At 44.5% G+C, this 12,742-nt stretch overlaps 1 protein-coding gene across 7 annotated transcripts in view; it reads right to left on the minus strand.

The window, feature by feature from the left end:
• CHRDL1 (chordin like 1) overlaps positions 1–1,238 on the minus strand; it is a 122,743-nt gene extending 121,505 nt beyond the window's left edge. For 2 of the 7 annotated variants that reach the window (XM_047764915.1, XM_047764919.1), the window contains exon 1: positions 831–1,231. In XM_047764915.1, the coding sequence (XP_047620871.1) occupies positions 831–982 (152 nt within the window). In that variant the 5' untranslated portion in view covers positions 983–1,231. Of the gene's footprint in view, positions 1–830 lie in introns of all 7 variants that reach the window. The other 5 variants (XM_047764920.1, XM_047764914.1, XM_047764921.1 and 2 more) reach the window with 4 other exon arrangements.
• Between the last annotated feature and the right edge of the window lie 11,504 nt (positions 1,239–12,742).

Raw genomic sequence — 12,742 nt, forward strand, 5'->3', positions numbered from 1 at the left:
AAAATCCTCTCCCCAGACCTCTACCCAACAAGAAAAACTCAGTTCACTGGTGCTGGGTTGCCCCCCAAAAATGGCAGCTTCAGGCAAGGGTGTCTCTTATCAGAGTCCCGCGCAATGCCTTCTTTGCTGCTATGCTTGAGAAACAATGCCTCCCATTGGGTTTGCAAGATGCCTTGCTATCTATCATTTCATTTTATTCCCCACAACAATTCCACCTTCAAAATGGGCATCCTGGAACCCAGAGACCTCAACTGCCCATTCTCATAGTTAGTGGCAGCGCCAGCAGGGATTAGAAGGCAGGTTTCCCAGGCCCTATGTTCAGGGAATCCCACGTTGCTCCTGGAGCCTAGCGTCTCCAACTCTGACCCCAGTGGTCCCCGGGTGGAAAATGAGGCAGATGTCCGGAGGATAGAGGAGCCTCTCGCCCGCCCGCCCGCCCGCCCTGCTTCCTTAACTTTAGCACGTATGAACCACCCACTGGTCCAGGGCACTTCGGCAAGCAAGCAAAAAGGCTCCGGACACACGCGATCACCAAAGGAATCGCTGAACCCGTTAGGTAGCTACGAAAGTGGCCTCCCCGCAGCTCCAGAGCGTGGAGCTCTGCAGGCCGAGCAGGAGTGGCGAGTGGCGAGTTCGAATTCCGACCCCCGGTCCTCCCCGGGTCCGGCGCCCTGGGCCCCACCTCCAGCCAGGCCGCGGGCAGCTGGACCTTAGAGCGGGTTGGGGTGGCAGGTCGAGGGAGTTCGCGGCGCCCTCGGGGAAGATGGCCCACCTGTGCAAAGGCTGGAAAGGAAGGGAGGGGAAGCGGGCGCTGGGCACTGCTCACTGACCTGGCCACCGGCCTCCTCCGTGTTCCACGCGTGCGAGCGCTCCGAGCTCCCCGGGGCGCTCCTCCGAGGTCTGGGGCTCGCAGGTTGTGGCGAGAGCTAGAGTGCGCGCGAGGGGGGAGGGGGGACTCAAAAGTGGGTGGGAGGAAAAACATCACCGCCCTCACACCACGAGGGAGCAGCGGCTCGCTCGGCTCCCGGGGGCAGAGCCAAGGCGCGGGAGCGGCGGCCCGGGGCCACCTGCCCGCCCGCCGCCCGCTCCCCACTTGGCCCGAGAGGCCGGCCGCTCGGCGCGGGCGGGAAGTCGGCGAGCACGCAGCCGCTGCAAGCCCGCACCCCCTCTCCGCTCCGGCACAGCCGCTTTATCCCTGCTCCCCCGACCCGAAAGTTAAGAAATCGGGAGAAAGTGTGAGGCTCAGCCGGCGACTTTCCCATCACGCAGCGCCCCCACGGCACCCCCCTCCTCTGGCTAAGCGAGCGTTGGGGTCTTAAAGGGACCGCACATCTCCTCCGGCCCCTCCTCCCCCCTCTGCGCTGGATGCACCTAGGAGCTCCCTACCGTTCGCGCACCGTCTGAAGACCCCGGCCACCCTCTGACTTCCCTGCTGGAAGCCCGCAACCCCTGTCCTCCCGCACAGCGGGCCTCCGTGCGTGCACCCGGTCTGGTTCTAAACTGGTGCGCGGGACGCCAGATGAGCTGGCCTCGAAAAATATGCACTAACAGGCTGCTTATCATTTTGGGGCGTCTCCCAAATCCACTTCGCGGCTAGGAAAGTGACAAAGTGTTGGTGTTCTTAAAGGCAGGATGAAGATGCGGGGTGGGGGGGGGGGGCTGTTTAGAGGGAGAGGGGACGACTCAGAAACCTGCTTTCACCCTCAAAGAAGATTCCTAAGCCCCGCCAAAAGGGCCTCCACTGTTAGGGATCTTGAAGAAAACTTGCCATGGCTCTCCATACCCACCCCTGCTTCGGCAGTCCCTAGGACTCTGAGATGGGCCAAGAACTCAACCTTGAATTCCCAGTAACGCTGCTGATGGCTTGGTGAGCCTGAGACAGACTCATCCAAATGTGTGTTTATTCCATGAGCTTTAGTTACAAAGAATTATCAGAATCCTCTAGGGGCCTGAAAGTGTTGCCTTGACAGAAGGTACCCATTTATATTTTAAGCCCCTACATTTAGAGGAGAGCTGCAAGGGCTTTTTTTTTTCCACATAGACCTGCATGATATTGATATTCCTAACATCTATATGCCGCTTTACGGCTTACATACTTTCATATATATCATCATTACTTTTTAAACTCTCACAACAAACTGAATTATCTCTGTATGGCCTCAAGTGTTAAAGTTGGGAGGAGGGGGAGACCTTCTGGACCATTCAGCTCAACCTCTTCAGGTCACAGAAGAAACCGATGGAGGGAGGGGCCAGGGAGGTGATGTATCCAAGGTCACACAGCTAATAAATGATAAGTTTGGGATTCCGGTTCAGATTTCCTGACTTTCCATCCACTACTCTCTGGTTGTTATCTTCAGTCTATAGATGAGGCAATTGATGCACAGGGAAATTGTGGCTTGCCAAAAAAAAAAAAAAAAAAATCATGAAGAGAGAACAAAGGAAAATTAAAACAAGAATAACTGTCCCTGGAAATTACCTCCTTTTTCCTTCTCCACAAGTGTTAATATCATCCAACTAGCCCCTGAATTGCTGGAGATGTTTACTTCACTGTTAACAAAGAAAAGGGGGCCCTTTCTGAAATGTTGCCTTCAGGGCCCAAAATGTCTAGCTCCATCCTGCTGCTTGGGTAGCCATACATTACCACATGCATTCAATTTGTGCTGTACTGTATTAGTTTGAACTTGCTGATTTGTTGCCTTATAACTCTTCTCATGCCATTTAATGCACTGATGATTTGCCTCACTACACTGTGAATTCTTCAAGGGCAAGCATTGGTTGTTCAATTCCCTTTGTATCTGCCCCCCCCCCCATCCCCATCATCACTCCCAAGATGCTTAGGGAGTATTCAGAAAAATGGGTTTCAGGGACCAGCCTAGAACAAACAGGGATCCTAGCATTTAAAATCAGTAGACTCACTGAGATTTAAGGGCTCATCTATTTGGCTACAACCACTGGCTCCCCCTTGCTTGATGTAGTATTCTGATTTCTACATAACAAACCATCCCAAAACCTAGTGGCTTAAAAGCTTAAAATGATTTATTATGATCAAATGGCTCTTTTCAACCGGGCAGTTTTTGCTCAGGATCGCTTATACACTTGGCAACTGTGTAAGGGGGCTTCTGGAATTCTCCAAAAGGTTCTTCTTTAGTGTAAATGCTGGTGGTCCCTGTGTTAGTTCCAGTCTTGATTTCTGAATTGGGGACTTCAATTTGGGTCCTAACTTAGACTTTTTACTGGGTCTTATTCAAGCTAAACTGATGATTATCTCTGTGCCTTATGTTTCTCTATTAAATGGGGATTAGAGCATAAATCGTCTCACGCTCATTCTTAAAAAACATTTCTTTTGAGATAATCATAGATTTACATGCAATTGTAAGAAATAATTCAGAAGAATCTCAAATACTCTTCATTCCCAGTGGTAACATCATGCATAACCATAATATTTCACAAACAGGAAATTGACATCAATACAATCCATCCAACTTATTCTAATTCCATTCATTTATACGCACCCATCTGCCTATGCGTATAGCTCTAGGAAATTTTATCACATATGTAGGTTGATGCAATCACCACCACAGTCAACAATGCTGACACCGCAAGGATCTCCAGTGATGCTCTTTTATGATCGCACTCATCTTCTCTCCCATCTTCCTACTCCCTGGCAACTTCCAAACTGTTCTCCATCTCTATAATGTTGTCATTTAAGAATATTACATGGAGTTCCCTTGTGGCTCAGAGGATTAAGGATCGGGTGTTGTCGCTACTGTGGCTTCGGTTGAAGCTGTGGCATGGGTTCAATCCCTGGGGCAGGAACGTCCACATGCTGTGGGTGAGGCCAAAAACCGAAAAGAATATTACGTGGAATCATACATATGTAAACTTTTTTTTAAATGGTTGCACTCGCAGCATATGGAAGTTCTCAGGCCAGGGATTGAAGCTGCACCTCCACCGTGACCTGCTCTGCTGCAGTGGGGTTATTAACCCACGGCACCACAGCAGGAACTCATGTAACCTTTGGAAATTGGCTTTTTTTCAGTCAACATAATTCTCTGGAGATCCATTCAAGTTGTTCCAGTATCAAGAGTCTATTCCGGGAGTTCCCGTCGTGGCGCAGTGGTTAACGAATCCGACTAGGAACCATGAGGTTGCGGGTTCGGTCCCTGGCCTTGCTCAGTGGGTTAAGGATCTGGCGTTGCTGTGAGCTGTGGCGTAGGTTGAAGACGAGGCTCGGATACCACCTTGCTGTGGCTCTGGCGTAGGCCGGTGGCTACAGCTCCGATTCAACCCCTAGCCTGGGAACCTCCATATGCCGTGGGAGCGGCCCAAGAAATAGCAAAAAAAAAAAAAAGACAAAAAAAAAATTAAAAAAAAAGAGTTTATTCCTTTTACTGCTGAGTAGTATTCCCTGGTATGGATGTATTACAGCTTATTTAACCACTCATCTATTGCAGGACATCTAGATTGATTATAGATTTTGGCAGTTACAAATAAAGGGAGGGGCTATGAATATTTGTCTACAGATTTTACATGAACTTCAGCTTTCCTTCCTCTGGAATAAATGCCCAACAGTGTAGTTCCTAGGTTGTATGGCAAGTGTATGTTTAGTTTTGTAAGGACTGCCATATGTTTTTTCAGAGTGGCTATCCTAATATTTATATTCCCATCAGGAATGAATGAGAGATCAGTTTCTCTACATCCTTGTCAGCATTTGTTGTTGTCATTATTTTTTATTTTAGCCATTCTGATACGGGTATAATGATATATCACTATGGTTTTAAGTTGCATTTCCTGAATACCTAAGGATATCTACCATCTTTTCAAGTATTCATTTAACATCTTATTGTTTCCTTACAGTTGAATTTGGGGAGTTATATATTCTAGATACTAATTCTCTGTTGCATATGTATTTTGCAAGTATTTTCCCCCAGACTGTAGCTTGTCTTTTCGTCTTCTTCCCATAGGCTTTTATAGAACAAAAGGTTTTAATTTTGATGAGGTCCAGTTTATCAGTTTTTCCTCTTAGGGGTTGTTTTTTGACAATAAGTCTAAGAAACTTTGCCTAGCCCTAGATCCAAATTTTTCTTCCGTATTTTATAGTGTCATGGTTTTAAGTCTTACATTTAAATCTATGGTCCATTTAGAGTTGTTTTTTTTTGTTTTGTTTTGTTTTGCTGTACCCATGGCATGTGGAAGTTCCCAGGCCAGGGATCGAACCTGCATCATGGCTCTAACCAGAGCCACAGCACTGACAATGCCAGATCCTCAACTCACTGAGCCACAAAGTTAATTCCTCGAGTTAATTTTTATGTAAGGTGTGAGACTGAGATCAAGGTTCACTTTTTTAAAAAACTCTCTCTTCTCCATTGAACTTTTACACCTTGGTCAAACATCAGATGGATATTGTTTGAGTCTATTTCTGGTTTCTCTCTTTTGTTTCATTGATCTGTGTCTCTCCCACCATCGACAGCACCCAGCTTTTATTATTGTAGACATATAGGAGGATTAACATCAATTAAAATGGTTCCTCCTACTTTCTTCTTCTTCTCTAGATTGTTTTGGCTATTCTGGATTCCATACCTTTCTGAATAAATTTTAGAATAAGCTCATCTCTGTCTATAGAAAACCTTTCTCAGGTTTGGATAGGAATCATATTAAACCTATAGAACAATTTAAGAAGAACTGGCAGCTTTTAATGTGTGGAGACTTCCAATCCGTGAACTCAATAGATTTCTCCATTTCTGTAGGTCTTTTGTTGTTTCATATACCAGTGCTTTCTAGTTTTCAGCATATAGATCCTGTACCTGTTTTGTTAGATTCATACCTATGTGCTTCATTTTCTTCGGAGCAACCATAAATGTGATTGTGGGTTTTGGGTTTTGTTTTGTTTTGTTTTGTTTTGTTTTTTGTCTTTTAAGGGCCACACCCACAGCATAGGGAGGTTCCCAGGCTAGGGGTCGAATCGGAGCTACAGCTGCCAGTCTCCACCACAGCTACAGCAATACCAGATCCGAGCCATGTCTGCAACCTACACCACAGCTCACGACAATGTCGGATCCTTAACCCACTGAGCAAGGCCAGGGATTGAACCTACGTCCTCATGGGTACTAGTCAGATTTGCTTCCGCTGAGCCACGACAGGAATTCCCTGTTACGGTGTTTTTAATTTTGGTTTCCAGTGATCTTTGCCATTATATATTAATGCAATTGATTGGTGTGTGCCGATCCTATATACAGTGTGTTGCGGGACACACATGCTTATTTATTTTGTGCAGCTTTATTGAGATATAATTGACATAGACCATTGTGTGAGTTTAAGCTGTACAACATGAGGATTTGATATGTGTATGTACTGCGAAAGGATGACCCCAAGGTAACACATCCATCACCTCACAATTTGAGGGGTGAGAACGTTTAAGATCTACTCTCTTAGCAACTTTTAAATATATAATACAGTTAAATTATATACTTAATTATATGCTAACTATAGTCACTATGCTGTGCATTAAATCCCCAGAATTTATTTATCTTACAACTGGAAGTTTATGCCCTTTGACCAATATCTCCCCATTTCCCTCATCCCCCAGACCCTAGCAACCCCCATTCTACTCTCTGTTTCCAAGTTCGGCGCTTTTATATATATATAAAGAAAACCAATTCTACATGTGAGATTATACAGTATTCCTCTTTCTCTATTTGACTTATTTCACTTAGCATAAGGTCCTCAAGGTCCATTCCTGTTGTCGAAAGTGGCAGAAATGAATGTGAAAATGGAGGTACTACAGAATGAGTAACACTGACCAACATTCTGCGAACACAAATTTTAGCCCTTTAACTGCTTTTTATTCCGTTTAAACCTGGAAAACTCTGGTTTTTTGATTAACTTTCAAAAAATAACGGGACACATAAAGATTAATGAGGAGCATGTTATGGTGTACGTTCACTTTTTTATCAGACCGATCCTGAGTTTATATTGATCAAATACTTGACTCAGTATTTAGAAGTTAACCTTTTAGGACCCGTAAGCTGTATTTAATATGAGCCCCTTTATCACTTGTAGGTATTCTTGTTTGTTATTGAGTTTTTGTCTTTGTTATATTTTCTTCCGGCTAGTCATTTCTAAAAAGTGCTAGAACAGGAGTTCCCATTGTGGCTCAGCAGTAATGAACCTGACTCGTATCCATGAGGATGCAGGTTCGATCCCTGGCCTCGCTCAGTGGGCTAAGGATCCAGTGTTGCTGTGAGCTGCGGTGTAGGTTCCAGACGCAGCTTGGATCTGATGTTGCTGTGACTGTGGCATAGACCGGCAGCTGCAGCTCCATTAGGACCCCTAGCCTGGGAACTTCCATATGCCTCAGGTGGGGCCCTAAGAAGGCAAAAAAAAAAAAGGGGGGGGGGTGGGGTGCTAGATAGAACACAGAATTGGCTGCCATTAATGTGGTTCATCTAATATTTCCATCTTTCTTCCTTTCAGGTTCACGGTGGAACTTTGCCCTATTTCCTGCTATGGGGTTGAGCATGACCATCTGACCATCTGATTTGCTTTGGCCATTGAAATCTTAGCAAAGCGGATATGTTACTTCCAAGTGGAAACTAAGAGCTAGGGCATGATTTGCCCCATTCCCTTGCCACTGCTGTAGAAATCCTTGAATGCATACCCTGAAATGAAGCCTGAGTTTTTGAGTAACTAAGATGAGCAAAACCCCCAGCAGACTCATTTTGGAAATCTAAAGTGATAAATGAAATTCTGTGTGTTAAGCTTCTGAGATTTGGAGATTGCTTCTTTTTGCAGCACAGTGGCCCAAACCTGACTGATACCACCAGTCAAAACAGTTCTTTTTCCTTGCATTTTATGAAAACCAGAGAAGTAAACAGAAAGAGCAACTTATAGAACCCCAGATAAAGAGTTTATAGAAGCCATGACTTTCTGGTTCAATGTTAGTTAATCTATAGTTTCCATTTATGCCTTTCAGTTATCGTATCAAACAACAATAGCCCAAGGTATTTTTTAATTTGTGTTTTGTGTTATATCTGAATGGTATTTTATAGAAATAATTTTCCTTTTAACTGATCTAAGATATTTGTGGGAGCATTTTAAGTGATTCTTTTCTCAAAAGATCACACCTCCAGATTTATCATAAAGGCCACTGAAAAAGCGAGATTTGTTTTTTAGAAAACTTCTGGAACATTTATTTTAAAAATCAAGGTAAAGCCATCATAGTGTGCATGATTATAGTAAATACTTAAAGATGAAAAGGAGTGTATTCTTTGGTTCAAAATTGCAGGATGCCCGCAATTACCACTAATGAGTCAAATGGGCAGAGCATAAAATAAATTGGCTTCTGATTGAGGATTTTTCAAGTAGTTTAATTATGTTTTCAAGCATTCTTACAACGGGATGTAAAACTTGTTAATCAGGGACATCGTAAAAACAAACTGGTGATCTAATATGCCCAAGTGATATACCGTGCATAGAAAAAAGCAATATGGCAGAATAGAAACTGCCTCCCTAGAAGCTCTATTGCTCTAGAGCATTTAATCACTTTAAGCTGCATTTGCTTAGACAGCTTACTATAGGACCTCAAGGTCCCCACAGTTCTCACAGTTTCATAAACTTTGCCTTTACTCCAAATCTAGGCAGTGGGACTCTCCACTATTATTCTTTAGCAGAACCAACAGAAGTGACCGTCTCATTGTCTTAACCACAGCATCTAGCTCTCCTCAGGGATGTAGCATGATACACTCAAAAGAACCATGGTTTTAGAATCAAATATCCCTGGGTTTGAGTCCCAACAAGTCATGTAATTTTCCTGAGTCTGTTTCCTTATATGTAAAAAGGGGATGGGACTAATTCTGCCGTGGAGGTTCAATGGCCTAATTAATGCATATGGAGGGCCTGGCATCATGCCTGACATGTAGTAGGTGCCCGTTGGTTCTTTCCCTTCTCACTTTCCCTCCCCACCCCCATTCCTTAAGCCAAATATGAGAGCTACTCCACACTCAGTAAAGTCCTTTATTAGCAACTCAAGCTTCAGTTTGCCTGTCTTTAGAAGAGACAGGGGATAAAAACAGGAAGAGAAAACCAATAATTAGCCCAATTTCCCACCTGCTTCTTCTAGGCAGGGAGTGAGGTGGAGAGTAGAGTGCCAACATGCCTTCAAGTGGAACAGTCAAGAGACTGATGCCAAAAGGGAAGTCACTTTCTCCTCACACACAGGTGCATCAGCACCAGGTATGGTCATGGTACCAGGAGCACATCATAGACTGTTAGATGCAGATTTGGGCCTAACACCCTCTTCTCCAGTCTCATGGCACATGGACTGGAAAACAAGACACAAGCCAGAGAAGAATCATGAGAAGCCACCTGGATAGTCTCATTTCTGAAATCCCTGTTCTTTTGGGTCTCAAGGAAAGAAAGTTTGTTTCTCATTAGGAAAGGATGCCAATAACTCAGCACCGGAGTTATAACCCAGGGAATAAGAGCAGGAAACAGAGGCTCTAGAGAGCAAAGATGGTAATCTGCTGATCCCAAGGTTGAGGAGAGCCGGCACACATGTTTTGCTTAGACTGAACAGGGATTTTTTTTTTTTTCAAAATTTGAATTGGTTTCAAGAAATCTTAAATGTTTATTATTACGAGATTTTACACAAAACCTTGATTTCCAGTTCCTCTTGAAAAATTAGAATCGCTGGCAACACTGGGCTGACGTATCTGCATAGTCACATGGGCTGGAATGGAGGAGTAGCTGCTGCTTTGACATAGCATATGTGTTCATCCATTGCCACAGTCCCCACCACTCCCTGTTATGTCCCTTTGGTTACCTTCAGGCCTGCTTTACACATTCAGGTTATTTTTCTAGCCTCTAGAGCCATTCGAGTTTGAATTATGGTGGACAATGATAACTGCTTCACAACTGGCTCTGTAGGGAGAAAAATAATCCTGATTTGTAGCTATTTCCAATTTCTGTTATGTAAATATCCCCAACAGGGTCAATTTCAAACTACCAATGTGTTATCCCTTAATGCAGGAGCTGGTAAGAGATGTACACAATTGCCTCTCCCAAGCTGCTGAGAGAGCTCCAGAACACCACTGGCTCAAATCCAATCAGAAAACCTTCAGCAGTTCTCTTGTGGTGCAGCGGGTTAAGGACCTGGTGTTGACACGGCAGTGGGGTCACTGCTATAGCATGGGTTCGATCCCTGGCCTGGACGCAGCCAAAAAAACAAACAAACAAACAAACAAAAACCTTCAGCAAAGTAAGTGGGATGGTCAGGGGTGTGAGCCAGGAGATCTTATGCACAGGCTAATCATCAGAAATCAACCAGAAAAAGTCAGATTCAACACCTGACATGGAACCCATCATTAAGACAACACTACTTCCTTGTTCCCTACCTTTCTTAAAAAATCCCACAGGCCAATTATCCAGTTTAGGGGCCTGGGTAATGTGGGAGGTGGGGTGTGGAGTATGAAGGGTTGGCACTAGCTTGATGAAGTCAGATGAGAAAGTACAGGCCCCCTGACAGTCCTGCTGAGTCCTTCCTGTCAACCAAATACTGGACTCCTTTTCTCCTTATAAGAAGGAGACTAAGGGAGGGGTGAGGGAGGGAGGGCACTGAGCTGCCTGTTTAGAAGCCAAGTTGGGAGTGAAAAAGAAATAGGCTGTGAATTACATCCAGAAATCGCTTCTCACACTGGAACTGTGGGGCTGCTGACCTCAAATGCAGATGACAAAGGCCATAAGAAGGGGCCTTGTCTTCTCACATTCTGTGCTGGAAAATGACTGAGTGTGCATAGACTAGTATTCTAGAAAGTAAAAACTTTATGACCCTTAAAAACAACTTAGTCTAAATCTAATTAACTTAATACAAGGAGATACTGAGGCCTGGGGAAGGCGTAGGGGCCGGGGAAGTGGCTCAATTGGATCTGGAAGCCAGGTTTTCTGACGGCCAGTCTGAGACCTTTTTTTCCACCTCATACTGGCCTCTCAAGGAGTTAAAAAGTGAGGGATTCAGTCCCCAAGTGGGTTGTGTTGCCAAACCAGCAACATGAATAATATTTTTTGACTGAATCAACTGTCTGTTTAGGCATCATGTAGACACAGTCAAACACTCATCTCCAGTTTTCCCTGTGTTTGGATGGTTTTAAAACCTAGCAGAGAATCTGCACGTCCAGGGAGTTTTGCCAAGAAAATCTGAAAATCTAAACAGCCACTCTCACATTGGCCCTATAACCAAGTGTCCAAGTCTTTTTTTCTCCCCTTTTCATATTAGAGAAAACATGCTCCTGCCACAAGAGAAGCAGCATCAGAACCCAGATGGATCCATGAACTGAGAATTCAGATTCTGGGCTCTAGTCCTGTCTTTGCTTTGGATGGATCGTATCCTTACCTCCCTGTGGGCCTCAGTTTCCTCATTTGTTACTTCGAGCTCAATAGTCTTTGATTATAAAAATCCTCTTCCAGGTGCCCAGTCATTCAGCCTATGAGTCCCTTCCAACCGGGCCACAGAACATTCTAGAACCCAAGTTGCTGAGTCTCCAAAATCCTGCAAGACTTGGTTGTTGGACTTATTCTTCATAGCAGCTTATTTACACAGGTGGCCCCAAATGTCCCCCTTCCAGCCTGGCCACAGAACATTCTAGAACCCAAGTTGCTGAGCCTCCGAAATCCTGCAAGACTTGGTTGTTGGACTTATTCTCCTCAGCAGCTAATTTACTCAGGCAGCCCCAAATGTCTGTACTCATTAGGGACCCCTCTCTCAGTGCCTTTGAATTTTCCTGGTAACCTCTCAGTCATAAAAGCTGTTTGTAATCGAAAAAAAAAAATCTCTAAGAATCATATCTTTAAAAATAAAAAGCCTAAACCCAAATGAACCTTTTACCAGATTATGGGCTCCAGTGCTTATTCCTCAGGAGACTCTTGTGAAATCAGAGACAAAAACTTGAGAACAATCAGACAAAGAGAAATGTCAAACGAAGTTTTGGGTTTATTTAATTTTAGTGTTTTCACATCCACCCTGAGTTTGGGGGAGGATCAAAAAAAACACAGAGAAACCCCCTCCCAGCTGCAAAGTCCACGTGCTCAGCCATGCTTTTCTGTCACTTAGAGTTCAGCTTTCCCCAATATTAATGGAACTTAAGCCAAACAAGAGTTCCTTTTATGCTTTCTCCCCCCGCCACCCCTCCACGCTTGCTAAGTCCTGTGCAAACTTGCCACAGTTCCCAAGCACAAGGCTGTGAAATTATCAGGGCTGGACAAATGCCAGTACAAACCAATTTATTGGGGTCCTGAAATTAACTAAAACTTAGAAAGCCTGATTAATTGTGGCACAGCACAGCAAGGAGCGTTGAGGGGGGAGGCCATCGGGGCCAGAGCACACGCGGGGACTCTGTCCTGCCCCTTGATTTACGCGACACATAAAGAAGAGTTCCTTCTGTGGATGGGCTGGGCTGTTCTTACTACTTATTCATCCATAACCAAAATGCCGTTGAGTCCAGCAGGGAAAATGGTAGTTAGTGGGGTTTAGCTACCTATGTAATCAGTCAATCCCATAATGGTAGTTCTTGGGATTAATTTCATTGAATTTAATTATCATCTTCAGGCCGCCCATTTGACAAGCTCGACTTTTTTCAAAGCGACGTGGACTAAATATGCCTTTGGAGAGTCATCATTGAGAGCTGGTGCCACTGCAGTTTCTTGGAATAACTTACCACATAAGACAGGGAGAAGGACAGTGATTCTACTG

This window comes from Phacochoerus africanus, chromosome X, assembly GCF_016906955.1.
Source record: "Phacochoerus africanus isolate WHEZ1 chromosome X, ROS_Pafr_v1, whole genome shotgun sequence".
NCBI classification, from domain to species: domain Eukaryota; kingdom Metazoa; phylum Chordata; class Mammalia; order Artiodactyla; family Suidae; genus Phacochoerus; species Phacochoerus africanus.